Source organism: Ixodes scapularis, unplaced genomic scaffold (genome assembly GCF_016920785.2).
Source record: "Ixodes scapularis isolate PalLabHiFi unplaced genomic scaffold, ASM1692078v2 PGA_scaffold9__187_contigs__length_104089568, whole genome shotgun sequence".
Classification (NCBI taxonomy): Eukaryota; Metazoa; Arthropoda; class Arachnida; order Ixodida; family Ixodidae; genus Ixodes; species Ixodes scapularis.
This window is the reverse complement of record NW_024609884.1, coordinates 8607058-8622568: the sequence shown is the minus strand read 5'-3', so window position 1 is coordinate 8622568 and position 15511 is coordinate 8607058. Positions and strand designations below refer to the sequence as shown.

At 46.8% G+C, this 15511-nt stretch overlaps 1 protein-coding gene across 1 annotated transcript in view; it reads right to left on the bottom strand.

The window, feature by feature from the left end:
* LOC8036751 (alanine--tRNA ligase, cytoplasmic) overlaps positions 1-6904 on the bottom strand; it is a 32871-nt gene extending 25967 nt beyond the window's left edge. Inside the window, exons 1-5 of the mRNA XM_029972518.4 lie at positions 6695-6904; positions 5510-5750; positions 3397-3585; positions 1941-2086; positions 1535-1738 (exon numbers count right to left, since the gene is read on the bottom strand). Coding sequence (XP_029828378.2) covers positions 1535-1738; positions 1941-2086; positions 3397-3585; positions 5510-5728 — 758 coding nt within the window. The 5' untranslated portion in view covers positions 5729-5750; positions 6695-6904. The remainder of the gene's footprint in view (positions 1-1534; positions 1739-1940; positions 2087-3396; positions 3586-5509; positions 5751-6694) is intronic.
* Between the last annotated feature and the right edge of the window lie 8607 nt (positions 6905-15511).

Genomic DNA, 15511 nt, shown 5'->3' with positions numbered 1-15511 from the left:
AGCCCCAATGGCAATTGCTCCATGTTGTCATACCCTCAGGAATTAAAGGGGCACTGAAGAGGATTCTGCAATCGTCTGTTCTTGGTCCCAACTGATTCGACGAGCCCTAAGCATCCTAAAACTTCAAACACTACAATCACGCGACACCGATTTCCCTATTACAAATGTGATGAAGGTAGGGACACACTTCTTTCTGAACAGATTTTTCTACTCAGGAAAGGCGGGGCGCATACCACAGCGCCCCACCTTTCCTGAGTGCGGTGACGATGGGCGCTCGTCGGCCAGTCGCAAACCACCTCTCAATCGCAATTGCAATTCGCCAACGAGCGCCAATCGTCACCGCGCTGACACCGCTGCTGAGGGTATGCCTCACTTTTCCTGAGCGGAAAAACCCACGCAGAAAGTTGTGTGTCCTGACCTGTCATCACGTTTTTAATAGGGAAATCGGCGTCCCGCAATTTTTAATTATCTTTAGGATGATTAGGGCCCGTAGAATCAGTAATAACCAAGAACCAACGATCGCAGAATCCTCTTTAGTGCCCCTTTAAATTCTGGCAGTGCTAGTGCTGTCCCCACAGCAGAAGGAATGGCAGTTTGATGCTTTGGCCCCATGTTCCAAAGAAATAAAACCAGCCGTTGTGTAGCCAAAAAAACATGATTTTGTGTAAGGCTCGTCAAATAATTAAGCGCAGGAGTAAATGAGCCATCAGTGTTAAGCCCTTACTCTGAACTCTTTTTGCTCATGTTCTGCCCAGTGAAAAGCACGTCAAAGAGCATAAGTATGCACCTGATCTCGCCACCCCATTGTCGCCTTCCGTACAATAAGTTCAATCTGCTATGGTTGCCAAATGTAAATAAATGCGCACACGAATGCAGCACCCGAGACCAGCTACAGCCGCTCCATCTCTCGAATGCTGTCTGCTACCAACTCAGCGACGCTAGCCTGGGCTCCAAGCTAGTCTACAAAAAAGACAGCGCTGCGTGCAGTCACCCCTCACTTTGCTTGGGGATACTTTAATATAATCTCAGACCCAAGCGTGCACCAAGCCTTGTTGTACCCACCAAGGGTTCGCCAGGCGACCGCTTTTCGCTCTCAGCGGCGACCTCCACAACCGCGCATCCCACTTTGGCTAGCGTTGCCACATTCATATTAGCAGACGATATTTCGAAGATGGCATCTCCTGCTGCTGGCTTCAGATGCTGTATTCATGTGTTCTTCCATAAAGAAGACGCTTCATTGCCATGGTGACGATTGGTGACGGTTACCATAGCAAACGGACTTTACCGCGCGAAAGGAGACAATGGAGTGGCGAGATTAAGATGCATACTTGGGCTCTTTCACCATGCTCTTCAATGGGTGGAACGTGAACTAAAGGAGTTTGAAATAGGTACTTACCATAGATAGATTTTTCCAGCACGTAATATTTTGACGAGCCGTACACGGAAAGTATGTTTTTAGCTCGCAATTTGTGTGAAGTTTCTTGTACTGCAACCCAGGGCTAAACAACCGATGTGCTGAAAGAATAAGCCCCACCTGTTGAACTGAATAAACACAAGGTTCCAGAGCTCCACCAGGTCACCAGAGCCGGCATTGACACGAAGTGTTGCGGGCTTCAAAGGCCCGCCACCCTCAGCCAGATCGATGTGGATCTCCGTGGAGGGGCCGCAAGGCCCCATGTTGCCCATCTCCCAGAAGTTGTCCTTCATCCCAAAAGGCAGCACGTGTGTTGGCGGCAAACTGGAGAATGAAGAGAGGAGAATGTTGCATACGTGTGGAACAGCGACCGGCACACTCCGCACTCACATGCTAGTGTGCGGGTGCAACACAAAAGGCTGACATCTAGTCCCAACGCAGCCATCGCTCGTAAATCTTAACACATTCACACAACACGACGCACACCACAGGAACTCGAAATTACAGAAAGGAAAACCCATCTTACCCAAGCTCCAACCAGGCTTGCTGGCACTCCTCATCAGGGAGCAAGCCTGCCTCTTTGTCACCAGCGAAGTAGGTAACATACAGTCTCTCCTTGGGCAAGCGGTAGACTTCAGTGAGAAGCTCCCATGCCATGGCACATGCTTCTTTCTAGAAGGCAAAAAAGTTGTACCCACAGATCTAAATACAGCACTTTGACAGAGGGCCCTCCAAATTTCCAAACTGCTTTACGTTTCTTTAAAAAAAAAAAAAAAAAAAGTTGGTGCATTATTTTTGGTTTTTTACAGTGAATTCCACTTGCAGACATAGATCAGCCACAAAAATCAGCGAGGAAAAGGAAATCTGCTCCATGATTCCAACTCGGACAATGGTAGATGCTCTCTGCTTTCTGGAGCAACCCGGCCACATGTAAGCCACAGAGAGAAGCCCGACTTCCCATTCGCGGGCACTGGCGTGCCATGTAGGCACAGCGGTCAGTGAAAGCGCATCGCTGTTGATTTCTGCCGAAATCCAACCCTTTCGATGGAGTGGTTGGAGTGCAACCGGGAGCACTCCACGTGACCGAGGTTGCCATAAATCAAAGAAGAGAAGATGATCAGTTTGATCTGAATATGCCAGAGGAAGATGCATGCTCCAAAAGAGGCAATTTTGGCACTCTTTAAATCTACCAAAGAAATTTATCATTTAATTTTTTTGCTCCTTTCCCCTCTACTGTAGTCTCCTGTAAAAAGCTTGGAGAGCCTTAGTTTACCCTTCCATACCCGCCTAGCTGCCTTCAGTCAGTGATGGACCTCGAATAGGATACTTGCCAAAATGCCTAGGATAATTTTCAGGGTTTGTAAATAGGATTCTAATCAAGACTCCCACATATTTACCATGTCATATCCGAAATTCACATCTTTATGGGGCTCTCAACAAATGAGGTTTCAAAAGAGATGTCTCAAGGAGGGTGCAAGACAGGGGCATATGAATTCTAATCTGTGCCAGCCTTGCCTACTACTTAGTTCAATTATTGCACCAGAATACCAAGCGATATCAATGCAAGGCATCTATTGACGAACTCAATGGATTGGAGACAACTGAACGCCTATAACTTAAAACTGGACAATTTTTGTGAGCAGGGTTTCTAGATACAAAAGCACTATCGTAAAATAGCAAGCCAGCACCCAATCACACTTTGGAGATAATTTTGAAAAACTAGCAGATGGATGCTTGTTAGGTCCAAAAGCAAAAATGCAGAAGGGGCACATGATGTTCCTTCCTCACCGCTTTGCACCGAGGTGCTTGAAGAAGCAGCTGACAAGAGGGTGCATATTGGTTAGCCAGATGGCTCAGCCGTTTGGGTGGGCACTTGATATACTCACTTAGTTTTCAAACATTTCAAAAGTGGGGGGTGGGTGCTTATTGTGAGATGGGCACCTGCTCAGTATTTTATGATGTTTGAATATAGGTTCCGGTACCTTGAAGTAGTCACCAAAGGACCAGTTGCCCAGCATCTCAAAGAAGGTGTGGTGATTCAAGTCCTTGCCCACATCTTCTAGGTCATTGTGCTTTCCTCCCACTCGAATGCACTTTTGGTAGTTTGCTGCACGCTTCAGATTCTCAAATGGGCTGTTGGCATCCATGGCACCAAGAAACACACTTTTGAACTGCAATGAATGAAGTAAAATGTGCAAAAATCATTTCACTACAACTGACCAGTGGCGCTACAAGGGGGGTGCGAGGGGGGGGGTGGACCGCCCCGGGTGCAGCGCTTCGGGGGGTGTCGCGACAGGCCACGAGGGGGGGGGGGGGGGGGGGGGGAAGGGGGCGACAAGCGGAGGGGGGGGGGGTGTCGCCGCGGGCTATCGCCCCGGGTGCCACTGACCTTAGTGACGCCAGTGCGACTGACACACTACTGTAAAGACAGAACATATTATCTCACCATCCTTTTTTTCTGTCAGCTCCCAGGGAATTTATTGAAATAATTAAATTTATACCCTAGGAAAGTACACAAGTATTTTCAAAGCCTTTAATATCAGAGTACACTGAGGTTTGCATCGGTGTGCAGTCACTGCTTCCAAAACCGAATATAAATTTCTTCCATCAGAATTATGATATGCAGGTATATAGAAGCATTATTTTGCAATAAATTTCAGCCGCTAACAAAGCGCTGTGAAGCCTTCTACCTGTGTGTCTGTCTCCTGGTGCTTTGAATTATGTTTAAATATATATATTCTCTTACAATTTGAAAAATGATAACAGAAAAGATGACACAGACGTCTTTATTGCGAAGAAGGGTGCCCGCCCGAAACGTCATATATACCTTCCTGTCCACATATTTTTTTCGAGCAGCACAACCATATATTTGCGATTTCGTGTTTAAGCTCATTGTGCTTGGCAGCGCCCCCATTCTCTTGGATCTTTCATAAAGGATCAACAAAAGACCCGCTCTTTGTGCGCATTTCTGTTAATCCCACTGTGCCTTTCTATTTGTTTGTCTTGTGCTTTACTGGTTGTACCCCATGTACCCAGACTAATTTGTGTATTGCCGTTGCTCGTGGCCATGCCACGTTTTGCAGCACCCCATATGTATTCGCATGTGTCATTGTTACTGTTTTATGCTCTCATGTTATGTACCCCCCCTTATGTAATACCCTCAACGAGGGCCTTTAAGGGAACTTGAATAAATGAATAAATAAATAAATTATATAGACCAACACGCGGCCCTGACGACACACAGCTGCGGTGGTACTGTCGACGGAACAGCGCATGCACAGACGCTTCACTTCACACAAAGTCGACTTCTACGCACGCACAGTGCCCACACCTGGTATGGGCAAACATAGGCTTGTTTCTAAGCAGCGTGTCAAACTATAGCAAGAAGAGAAAGTATACAGGCAGGCTGGTTAGGAAATATATCTAAACCCTGAAACAAAGAAAATAACAAAGGACAACACGTGTTGCGTTCTCCGTTATTTTATTTTTCTTGTCTCACGGTTTAGATTATGCAATTTATATATTCTCAAATAAAACAAGCTTGGCAATCTGCAAAATCTTGCCACATGCCTCAAATGTGACACCAATATATATTCTTAAAAAATGTGTAAATGAAGACACTTCTCTAAATTGCTAAAAGTATTAAAACTAGTCAGTAAAGTGAGCACAATCTAGAGCAATCAAAGACCGTGCACTGGCATTTTGACGTCATCCCAGCGAGATCGAGCGCAGACACAGATTGGACACGTGTGCAGCGTCAACAATCGGCTGGGCGACGTATCCAGTCATTGAGTTGAAAGACGCTAGGTGTCGGGCTTAAGCCCAATTGTCGAGTTGGCTCCATCCGAGAGTGATGATGTACGTTCCCTGGAGGAAGATGAGGCTGTTCACAAGTTTGACCACTCTAGACGGTGCTGGAAGTGCCTCACATAGCTGCAGGTTATCGGCTGCTCCAAGGTGAAAACAAGCCTGGTAATAATGTCTTATGTTCAAAGAATCTTTTTTTGTTGTTGTTGTTTTCTTACAGAGAGAGCCCAAAACCTTGCCAGCTGCCTTGGAGAAAATGAACACACTAGGATTCGCAGAGCAACTCACTTGGTTCATTCCAGCATTGGTGAATAAAATGGACTTGTCAGATGATGGAACCACCGAACTGGAAGGGATAAATTGGTGGCCATGGTCCTTGGTGAAATAGTCCAGGAAAAGCTGGCGCACTTTGCGACCACTCAATTTCCGGTGCGCTTCGCTACTGCAAAGACGTATGCTTCTCCATCTCTGCCATGTGAGACCCAGACGTCTGGCTGCTGGAATCATCTCTGCCACACAGCATAGAAACCTGAACGTGCAGAAAGATAAATGAGTAGAATTTTTGGTAGCATGTTTTGTTTTTATCTTCGCAATAGTACTTTAATATCTTTTATGGGCAGTCTGACACAGGGCTCTTTCTTGGGGATAATGCAAAATTTATTGGCCTATCAGCTGTGCATGTTTTGAATTTGAACTAGAAACAGCACACAAATGCAATCAATGATACTGTGTCTGCATAATTAAGTCGTCAATGTAAGGTCCAAGATCTGGAACATGTAGGTAATAGTAATATTAATTTCGGCTCAGGAGAGCCGTGGCGCTACAGAAAATAACGTGAAGGTGTGAAGACAAGGTACTGTGTTGAGGTGTCGAATGCGGTAAGGATGCGTGTAATATATAATCTGGCAACGTTTAAAAAAATTATAACTTTAAATTCACTCTTCAAGGTGGCTCAAAGAATTTTGTTAAACAGGTTGTGACAATCGCAGATTCGACTCAGCTACTTTTTTAAGTGTAAACATTGCCTGATGCAACACGAAATGTTCAACACCTAAAGGAGAACAAAACAGAAAAAAGCCCGGGAACGAGCATTTAAAGCAACCGGTGAACTGGAGAAGAAGCTTCAGACCTCAATATTCGGGGTCGTCCTCATTTCGTAGTTTGCCCTCACGCGCATATCTTGACAGTTAAAACATCCGTCACAGATGCGATATGCATCGTTTTTGGTTGTTTATGTTTTTCGCCTATTTCTTTCTTTTGACTTTAAACGTGAATCACGCAACACGAGCACGAAGTCGAGGCTTTGAAACGTTCTTCGGCAGAATAAGCACTCGCAGCGTTAGCTCTCGCTAAAAATTGACGTTTCAATGCCAGGAGCGCGTGCTAGCTGAAGTTCGATGGAAACCGCAGAACGACAACACGGCACATTGCCGCACAAGGGCCACTAGAGAACATGGGGAAATAGCTACGTACCGAAACGAGTGTAAAATGTTTCGGTATAATTTAATGCAGACAGGACACAGCTGATGCCGGATGCAACAGAAGCCACTAGTACCTAATAATGCACTTGCCAGCACATCGGCACGCAGCACACCCGCAAACCCACGAGCACACCGGCCATACAACGTGCCAACGTCCCGACGTGCCGACCGTCAACAACGAACGACGACGTTATGGTGTACTAGAAGACTGGGCCGACTGGGCAGTGTAGCGAGCGCCGGCGGAGGGGGGGCTCTTTCAGCGATGACCGGATCGGTGGCCGCGAGAGGGCGCAACGTGTAGTAGGCGTGCTGCCGGAGTGCGGAGCGCAGGCAGCGGTAGCGCTTGGCTGGCTTGGCGTTCCGCACGGGTTCGATTGTTTCGTATTGTTTGGCTAACTCTTTACGGTATTCTTTATTTCTGCTGTTTCACATAATATTTATCGCACTAATTCGTTGCCAAATGCTTTACCCGAGACGTGCATCTTCGGACAGGACGCCACAGTACACATCGCGGCACTGCTAGCGCGAACAAGACATTGGCGCTTTCTCGCATTTATTTCGAAAGAGTATTAGTGAGGGCGAACTTTTATCACCTGCGTTATAGACCCGAATGAGCTTTTTCCCCAGCAAGTAGAACTTTTCTGAGTTTCTTTGGTTTCTCACAAAAAAAAAAAACAAAAAAAACGGCGATCGCTCTTTCGCGCTAACAATGTTGCGTTCTGAATAGGCGGGAAATCCATCCCCCAGAAAAACGTTCGGGAAGTATCTTGAAACAGACGTCGCAAACGTGTGTCATCCCCTGAATAACGTAGGATAAGCATGCTGATGGCATGATACCTAAACAAATGTCTGCTTTTAATTGTGACTCTATAATTTGGTCCATATCACATGAGCGAATGACATTTTAGCGAACAGCGACATTTGAGCGAATGGACGTTTTAGCGAATAACGGGGGCGCGCGTTAACCCATCCGCCGCGCTGCGCTTTACGCGGCTTCGCGGCGACAGTCTGCGGCGGCTCATTACAAAAATGTGAACCCATTTGGCCCACCCGAAAACGCCGCTTCGCGGCGTCCGACTATTCGCTAAAGTGTCATTCGGTGAAACGTGGGCGTTCGCTAAAACGTCATTCGATCAAGTGAGTGCCTCCCCTATAATTTCGCTGTCACTGTAGTTGTGATAAATGAATTCCGTGGTTGAAGCGCACTACCCTAATGAATTGTTTCAATGTTTGGGAAAACAAAATGGGGCTTACAAAACGGATTATATCGTCTACTTCCGTAGGCTGCATGGAGGTGCCACTGTCGACTCTCGCAATTACTTCCACGGGCTTTCGAAGGAATTTCCATCACTAGCCTTTATCGTAGTTGCTGTTACTTCGTAGGCTCAACAAACAGGACTGTGCGAATAGTTAGAAAAATGTATCCACTCACCAGCTCTGGTAGTAACCACAGTAGATAAATTCTTATTTATCCACTGAGCACCAGCTATATTGATATGTGGGTACCAGGGCAGACAGATAAATTTTTAATGATACACTGGGCGCCAGCGCACAGATGAGATTAATGAGGTGCACCCAAGGATTCCGGAGGCGATGGTACTTGCTTTTCCCAAGAGCTCGGGAGAGGGAGGCTCCCGAGCTCCCCCGTAGTCGGCGCCTATGGCGTTTTGTACCTCTGCATTCTCCGACGTGAGGTCATGATCTTGATGAGCTTCGACATCTTCAGGATAAATGACTCAGTATCATCCGCTGGGCCATTAGACCCTTCAATTTTCTTGCGGTAAAAAGAGGCCTCTTAGCACCTTTTCATTGAAGAGACGGAGTGCTGGGCCAACCCTCATCTTTTTAAAGCCGTTAAGAAAAAAAAATAATAATAATTTGCTCATGTGAGGCCATAACCGTTAACGTCACATTTTCACAGTCACTTCTCCAAGCCTTTCTAAAGCAGTCAGCGTGCACAGGACCCTTCGGTGTGTCGAAACCAGTGTCTATTAGACCGATTTAGCAGATACTTTAAAGTGCAAAAAGTCCGAAAAAAAAATGTAGAGGAAGACTGTCATGACTGCGTGCATCACATGAAGCAGAGCCTCCCTGTCACTCCTTTTATTGTTGCGGGATCACGACTTACGCCGTTCGAACTCGAGAGGGGCACGAAAAAGGGAACGGGCTTTTTTGGAGGACCGGTAGCCAATGTTGCAACCCGGCACGGGCCCCAGGAATTGAGGTTAGAAAGGGGGGGTTTCGGGGGGCATTGAGAATATAAGAGTCGTTGCGAATTATACGGGTGCTTTTCGAAAGACAAGGGGGGAGTGCACCCCCGTAGAGGGGTGTAGGGAAATCACTGCCTCGACACAAAACACGGCCCGTCTCTCTTGTCCCGCCGTTTTTTCCGTCATTGTACGCGTTGTCTACATCCCACTGAACGGCACCGATCACAATCCATTTCACTCAACCATAAAAAAAAAAAAAAAAAAAAGGAACTGCAGCAAAACAGGGCGACGACGCGAACCAGGCGATCACATGCAGTACGACCACACGGCAATCCGAGCGGGGAGGAGCACGCCTGTTACCCGCAGCGCCCCCTGGCGTCCTTGCTCGCTGTCATCGCTGCGCCGACCTCCTCCCTCCGTTGCTTCTCGGCGCGGACGACACACTGCCCAGTTCTAGTACACCATAACGACGTGACGACGATGCGAACAGGCGAACACATAGATGGGCGAACACGCAACACGTGACGAGAATGGATGGATCGTATGTATAGATCAGAAAACCCCTTCAATAGGGCGGCTTTTTGCGCCACCTAGTTGGTATATTAAACAAGAAATACCCTAATATATGGGAAGTGGGGGGTGGGGGTGGGGATTTTTCGTGGGGAGAAAAGAAAAGGTTGCTCTCTGGTGGGCCTGTCAAACTGGTTTCTTTTATCTGCAAAACAGCTTTTTACAGAGCTCATTTTAACCCCTTCAATATGATGCAGGGCGTCTGTGTTGTCACGTGACTTCATGATGTATTGTGACGTCAGAATGTCACGTGGCACCACACTGTCACTTGACATTATAGTGTCCCATGACGTCATAATATCACGTAACCGACGTAACTACGCGAGTAGTCGCGTGACATCATCCGAGGAGGCATTGGCGATGGTTCTTCCACGTAAAATGCAAGATAGGCAAGAATATTTTAGGGTTCGATAAGTTGTCGTAGCCTAGATTGTAGAGAGGGACGTCCATCTCAAAGCATGGGGAGCAGGGGCGTAGCCAGGGGGGGGGGGGGGGTGCTTATGAGGCTTCAGCCCCCCCCCCCCCCCCCAAATCCAGCCGACCCCCCTTCCCCTCTCTGCACCCCATGTCATGGACATCCCAGCCACCTCCAGCCCCCCCCCCCCCCCCCCCCCCCCCCGAAAAAAATTCCTACGCCAGTGATGGGGAGCGTTTGCAATTAAATGACGGACACCTCCCGCGTCGATTGGTCGCAAGTGCGCATGCGCAGCGTTTTCGCGTGGTTAGGAGGAAAGGCAGAGATGCTTGCAGACGATCAACGCCAATGTTTGCCAACGTGCTCGTCACCTGTGTCAGTGCTAGCAACTGTCAGAAAAGCTCTTGACATTGGTGTTCCACATATTAGAAAGCACAGGGTGCTTAAAGGGGCGGTGCAACAATTTGCGGACTTTGGCTAATTAATTGCGGGAATTGATCCCGGCCACATATAAAACGAAGGGCCGAAAACTATTCTTTCCTGCTTGCCCTAGTTTTCATTAAAAAAAATAAAAGAAATTGGTATCTCTGGCACCCCTCAACTCAACATTGAAGCGGCACCAGCTTCGCCTGTGACGTCATTCGGAGTGGCGTTGGTTTCCGGTTGGGTGCTTCTGGCTTCCGTTTCCCCAGCGCTCGCCGGCTCGCCAGGCTCGCCGCTCTCCCGCTCTCCCGTCGATTCCCGACCAACATGGCGGCATGGGCGGACGGCCTAAGCGACGTCGAGCGCAAGATGCTTGCATATAGTCGGGCAGTCGAAGTCGAGGTCGAGACACCAGGAACAATAACGATACCACGACGGACTACGACCAAAGCACTCCCTGGCACTCCGTCGAGCGAGGGAAAGACAAAACGTCCGGGTTGGTCGTGTGGCCGCCGTAGGCGCCTCGGGCGTCGACGGATGACGGCGACGGCAGGTTTGGTTGACTTGCGGTAGATGGCGCCACAAATCTTTTAGCGGCAATATTAAGCTTTTGAAGCGTTTCTGCATGCCTAAACAACAACATTTTTTAAACTTAACCTTAAATCAAGCTTACATTTGCCTAACACTATCACTTACAAAAACCACTCCGAATGACGTCACACCACAGGTTCCATTTGCGGACACCATGTGACCGCAGGTTGGGAAAAAAAGCGTTTTTTATTTTGCGATTACGCAGAGAAATAGAGTTATTTTGGGGTATGGTGGCACTTTTTCTCTAACTTATGCCGAAGTAAACAATATAAAAAATACAAGCTGCACATTCGTTCAGTGATTTTGCCGTAGTTAGAGAGGTGCCTCCTTCTAGCGCGCCCAGCAAGAGTGACCATGACGCAAAAACTTCTAAGATTGTAATAGAGATGCGTATGGCCATTCTTGGTCAACATGTTGGGCCCCCTTCTTTTTTTAGTGTTCATAAATGATCTTGCTGGTCATCTTTCTAGCCACGTCCGACTGTATGCTGATGATTGTTGTATATACCGTGATATCACGTGTGAGGATGACTCCCAGATACTGCAAGACGATCTCGATTCTGTGATGTCATGGTGTCAAACATGGAATATGGCCTTGAATCTAAACAAATGTAACGTAGTCAGATTTTCTAACAAAAGACAAATTCTGGCCACAGAATATTTCCTTGGTGTCACACGTTTAACGGTTGTACCTGAATATAAATATCTGGGAGTTCTATTTTCTAGTAACTTGTCATAGAATGCTCATGTTGATTATTTGTCATCTAAGGCCAGCCGCAAATTAAACTTTCTGAGACGCAATTTTAGTCAGGCACCTACTAACCTTAAAGAAACATTGTACATATCGAATGTACGTCCCATTTTGGAATATGCATGTGCCGCATGGGATCTACATACCCGTCACACCATTGAACAACTCGAACGTATTCAGAAATGCGCAGCTCGGTTTGTCTCCGGCAATTATGATTTCTCTATAAGATCATCTGAAATACGCCGCAACCTGGGATGGCCTCTGTTGGAAGACAGACGAAGGTACCTTAGGCTCACTTTATTTTTTAATATACTAAACGGTAGGACAGGCATCGAGAAAGAACGTTATATTAAGGAGCCCAGTTATTTGTCACCGGGTACAGATCATCACTTAAAGGGGCCCTGCAATGACTTTTTGACTGGTTTTTAATTTGCACTGAACATGAGCGTGCTGAACGTAGTAACTTAATCCAACTTTTCTTTTCTCAAATTTCGCTTTATTTTAAAAGTTATAGGCAAATTAGAATTACAAAAACAAGCAAAAAATAACCTCCTTCATGACGTCGTAGGTCCTGCCTTGAGTAGCCTTGAACTAGAGGAGGAGTAGTGAGCTCATCGAGCGCACACGGCTGCCGCACTCCGTGTCGACGGCTCGAGAGGGCGCCACTAAAGCACGTGTTGGATAGGCTGTATGAAGCGGACGGCCAGGGCAGCTCGTATTGCATTTGCAGCGCGACTAAACACTAGTTCGGCCTAACATTTCATTGGCCACAAACGACAGCAAACACGGGGTAAAGATCAGTTCAGAACAAGAGCCACTTCGCGCTGACGCACCGCCAAATGGCCGAATCGCCAGCAGGGCCCGCGCCGAAGGCCTTCGGAACGCTCGGAACCGGTCGGATTCTTGAGCCGGTATACGACCACAGCGCCGCCGCGTACATCCGGGACCTTTCTACGCTCCTCGTTTGTCGTAGCCTCATCCCACTAGCCTTTTCTAGTATGCGCCGTTTTTTTCCGCTGCTTGGTGGCGGGTATGCCGACGGGTCATTTCTCGTTTCCGTACTTTCTAAACTGGGTTTGTTTCTTTTCTGACCTAAAATAGTGAACAAAAACTACTTTCATACATAATTGAAACGGTTCACGACACTTATATTTTGTATCTCGACTAAAAAAAAGCTCTTAGCGGCTTTGACCAGTGGCAAGCCCAGGACCAAAGACGTCACATTTTGCGCGCTTTCGGTACCGCGGGTCGCCCTCGTCGGTGGAGGAGGTTTCCGCGTCGTCCGGTTAAAATATGACGCACTGATATTTAGTTACTCTGTCCGTGCCCGCTGGCTTGCCCCAACCCCAAGAGACGTGGAAACCGCAAAAAAGGTAGACGCTTAAATATGATTGCAGGGCCCCTTTAAAAGTACGAGAATATAGATGCAGAATTAACGTTTTTAAGCACTCGTTTTTTCCACGAACAATACACGAATGGAACAATTTACCAACTGAGGTTATCTCTGCGGCTCCTTCATCCTTTCCTACTGCCCTAAAAAACTTGCTGTTGGAATAATTTTTCACTTTGCTCTTCTAATAGTGCCAGTCACTATACTTTGTTTCCATATATTGTACAAAGTGTTGTATGTTGTATTTTTCTCCTAAGATGTCATATCCACTATTTCTGCATCACAATAGTTCTTGTGTATCTCTATATGTATCGTTTGCTATTGTTTTGTATTGCCTTACCCCCCTACAATAATGCCCAGATCTGGGCGATGTAGGTATTCGAATAAATAAATAAATAAACATAGGCATGATTACGACAGACAGGGTAGCGTATCGAAAGAAACTGCTCGAAGCCAATCGCAAGGTACTTCGCGTCTAATAAAAAAAAAATTCAAGGCTTGGAATCTGTAAATACACCAGGTTCGAACTTGGAATATCGAATAAACCAGATTGAAACAAGGTTGGAATTTATAAACATACCAGGGTTGTTTCTTTGTTTTGTTTTTTTATATCCCATTGTCTGTTTGCATATCAATTAATTTAAGTTATATCACAAGGTGCATAACGCCGGGATGCGATGGTTTCTGCTACATGGGGCCAAAAAAATACGTTTACTAGAAAACGCCCTACCTTTTGGGTCAGCTTATAAAAACAAAATCGCGAAATAATTGCGAGGTTGTCGTATCTCACAGCCATAACTTTTTTCACTATAGCCGGGGTCACACCACGCAAAAGACAGCCGGTGTACAGATTCGAAAGCGAATCACCGCGAGATCCGTGCTTCAAATGACGCGTGGAAATAAGTTCAAGGAGAAACTTGGGCACGCGGCATTTGGACCACGGATACTGGGGTGACTCGTGTCTGCCAGACTGTCTTTTGTAGGATGTGTAAGCAGTGTGACGTCCTTTCCTCCTGGCTTCCCCCTTTCCCTTTTCTACGAAATAAGCAAACACTACATTTTGGAGACCGACAAGGGACACCTTGAATACAAAGTTAGCGAACAGGCGAGCTGGTTAAAGTTACGAAGTAATAATTTAAACCGCAGACGGAGTAGCCAGGGGGGAGCTTATGGAGCTTCAGCGCCCCATATGCTCCCCCCCGGCTACGGGATTTTCGGTTGCGTAGAGAGTTTTAACCGACATGACTGACCGCGGAGAACAGTGACTACAACTCTAAAAACATGTTTAGACGGAAGTCCTGCCCGAAACAACCACCTTCCTCATAAAAAAAAAAAAAGAGAGAGAGAAGAAAACTAAACAGAAACTGTGGAGTTACTATTCTTGCGTAATAATTGACGCATTGGTGCAATCCGGTGAAAGCGCCTCATAGGCTTCCCCCGTTGTCTTTATTTCGGGGGACTTTCATTTTTGTTCCCGGCGCCAAGCGTGTTCTCGACTCCGAAGAAAAGAACGTGAGAAACACCGGATATAGCAGAGAGCAGAACGAGCCACTGTAACCGCACTTTTGCGTGAGCCGTCCGTGCGTCGCCGTTCACTGAACCGAGGTTGGTCAGGGCTGACCCGCTGCTTCCTCCTTGTATACTGTGACAAAACGTCCCCGTCCGGTTCCTATATAGGGGCACCGAGCTCTACCGCACACAGTTGATGGACGGCTCTCAGACTGTAACTAGTTGAAGGTGAGTTCCACTAGACCCGTATGCAAGCTCTCGAATCGAACTTCTAGCACGAAAACACAAGCGTTTTGCTGAGTCACCGGGGTCGGATTAACGGTGACGAGCGTCATGGTTACGGAGGGTTCTGTAGTTTTCAAAACAAATTGTTCTCCAAAACTTGCAGTCTATCAAAAAAAAATTTATATATATATATTTATCTGCTTGACGGCTTTGATGTTAATTATGGGTACTAAAGAAAGGCAAACAGCAAACCCGGCTGAGTCCATTGAGTCAATCGCTCAGCAATGACAACGCTTAACTTATTCTGCACATAAGATGCCGACGTTGGGAGTCACATTGAACGGAGTCCGAGCACAGCCGACGGAGCCGATTGATGGTACCAAGCATGCAGTGCCAAAAGCGCAATCATTCGCCCATTAGAAAGCGATTCTTCGAAGTAAAATACACAGTCGGCAAACATGTAACACGGCATCGGTCAAGGCACGTAGTGTGGTGAAGTGTCGTTCGAAACTTTTGTCATTATAAATAACCTCAAAATAACTTTTTTTTTTTTCTTTTTGAAGGACGATTACACATTATGTGGTATGCATAAGATTTAAAGTTCCAAACTGCTTTTGAACCAGTCTGTCTCTCGGTTGCCCAGACCATTTGCATCCGACGCAAAACCGATGCTGCGGTTTGCGTCCACAGCCTGGTGACTCGGCATTTTTAGCTAGAAAAAAAATT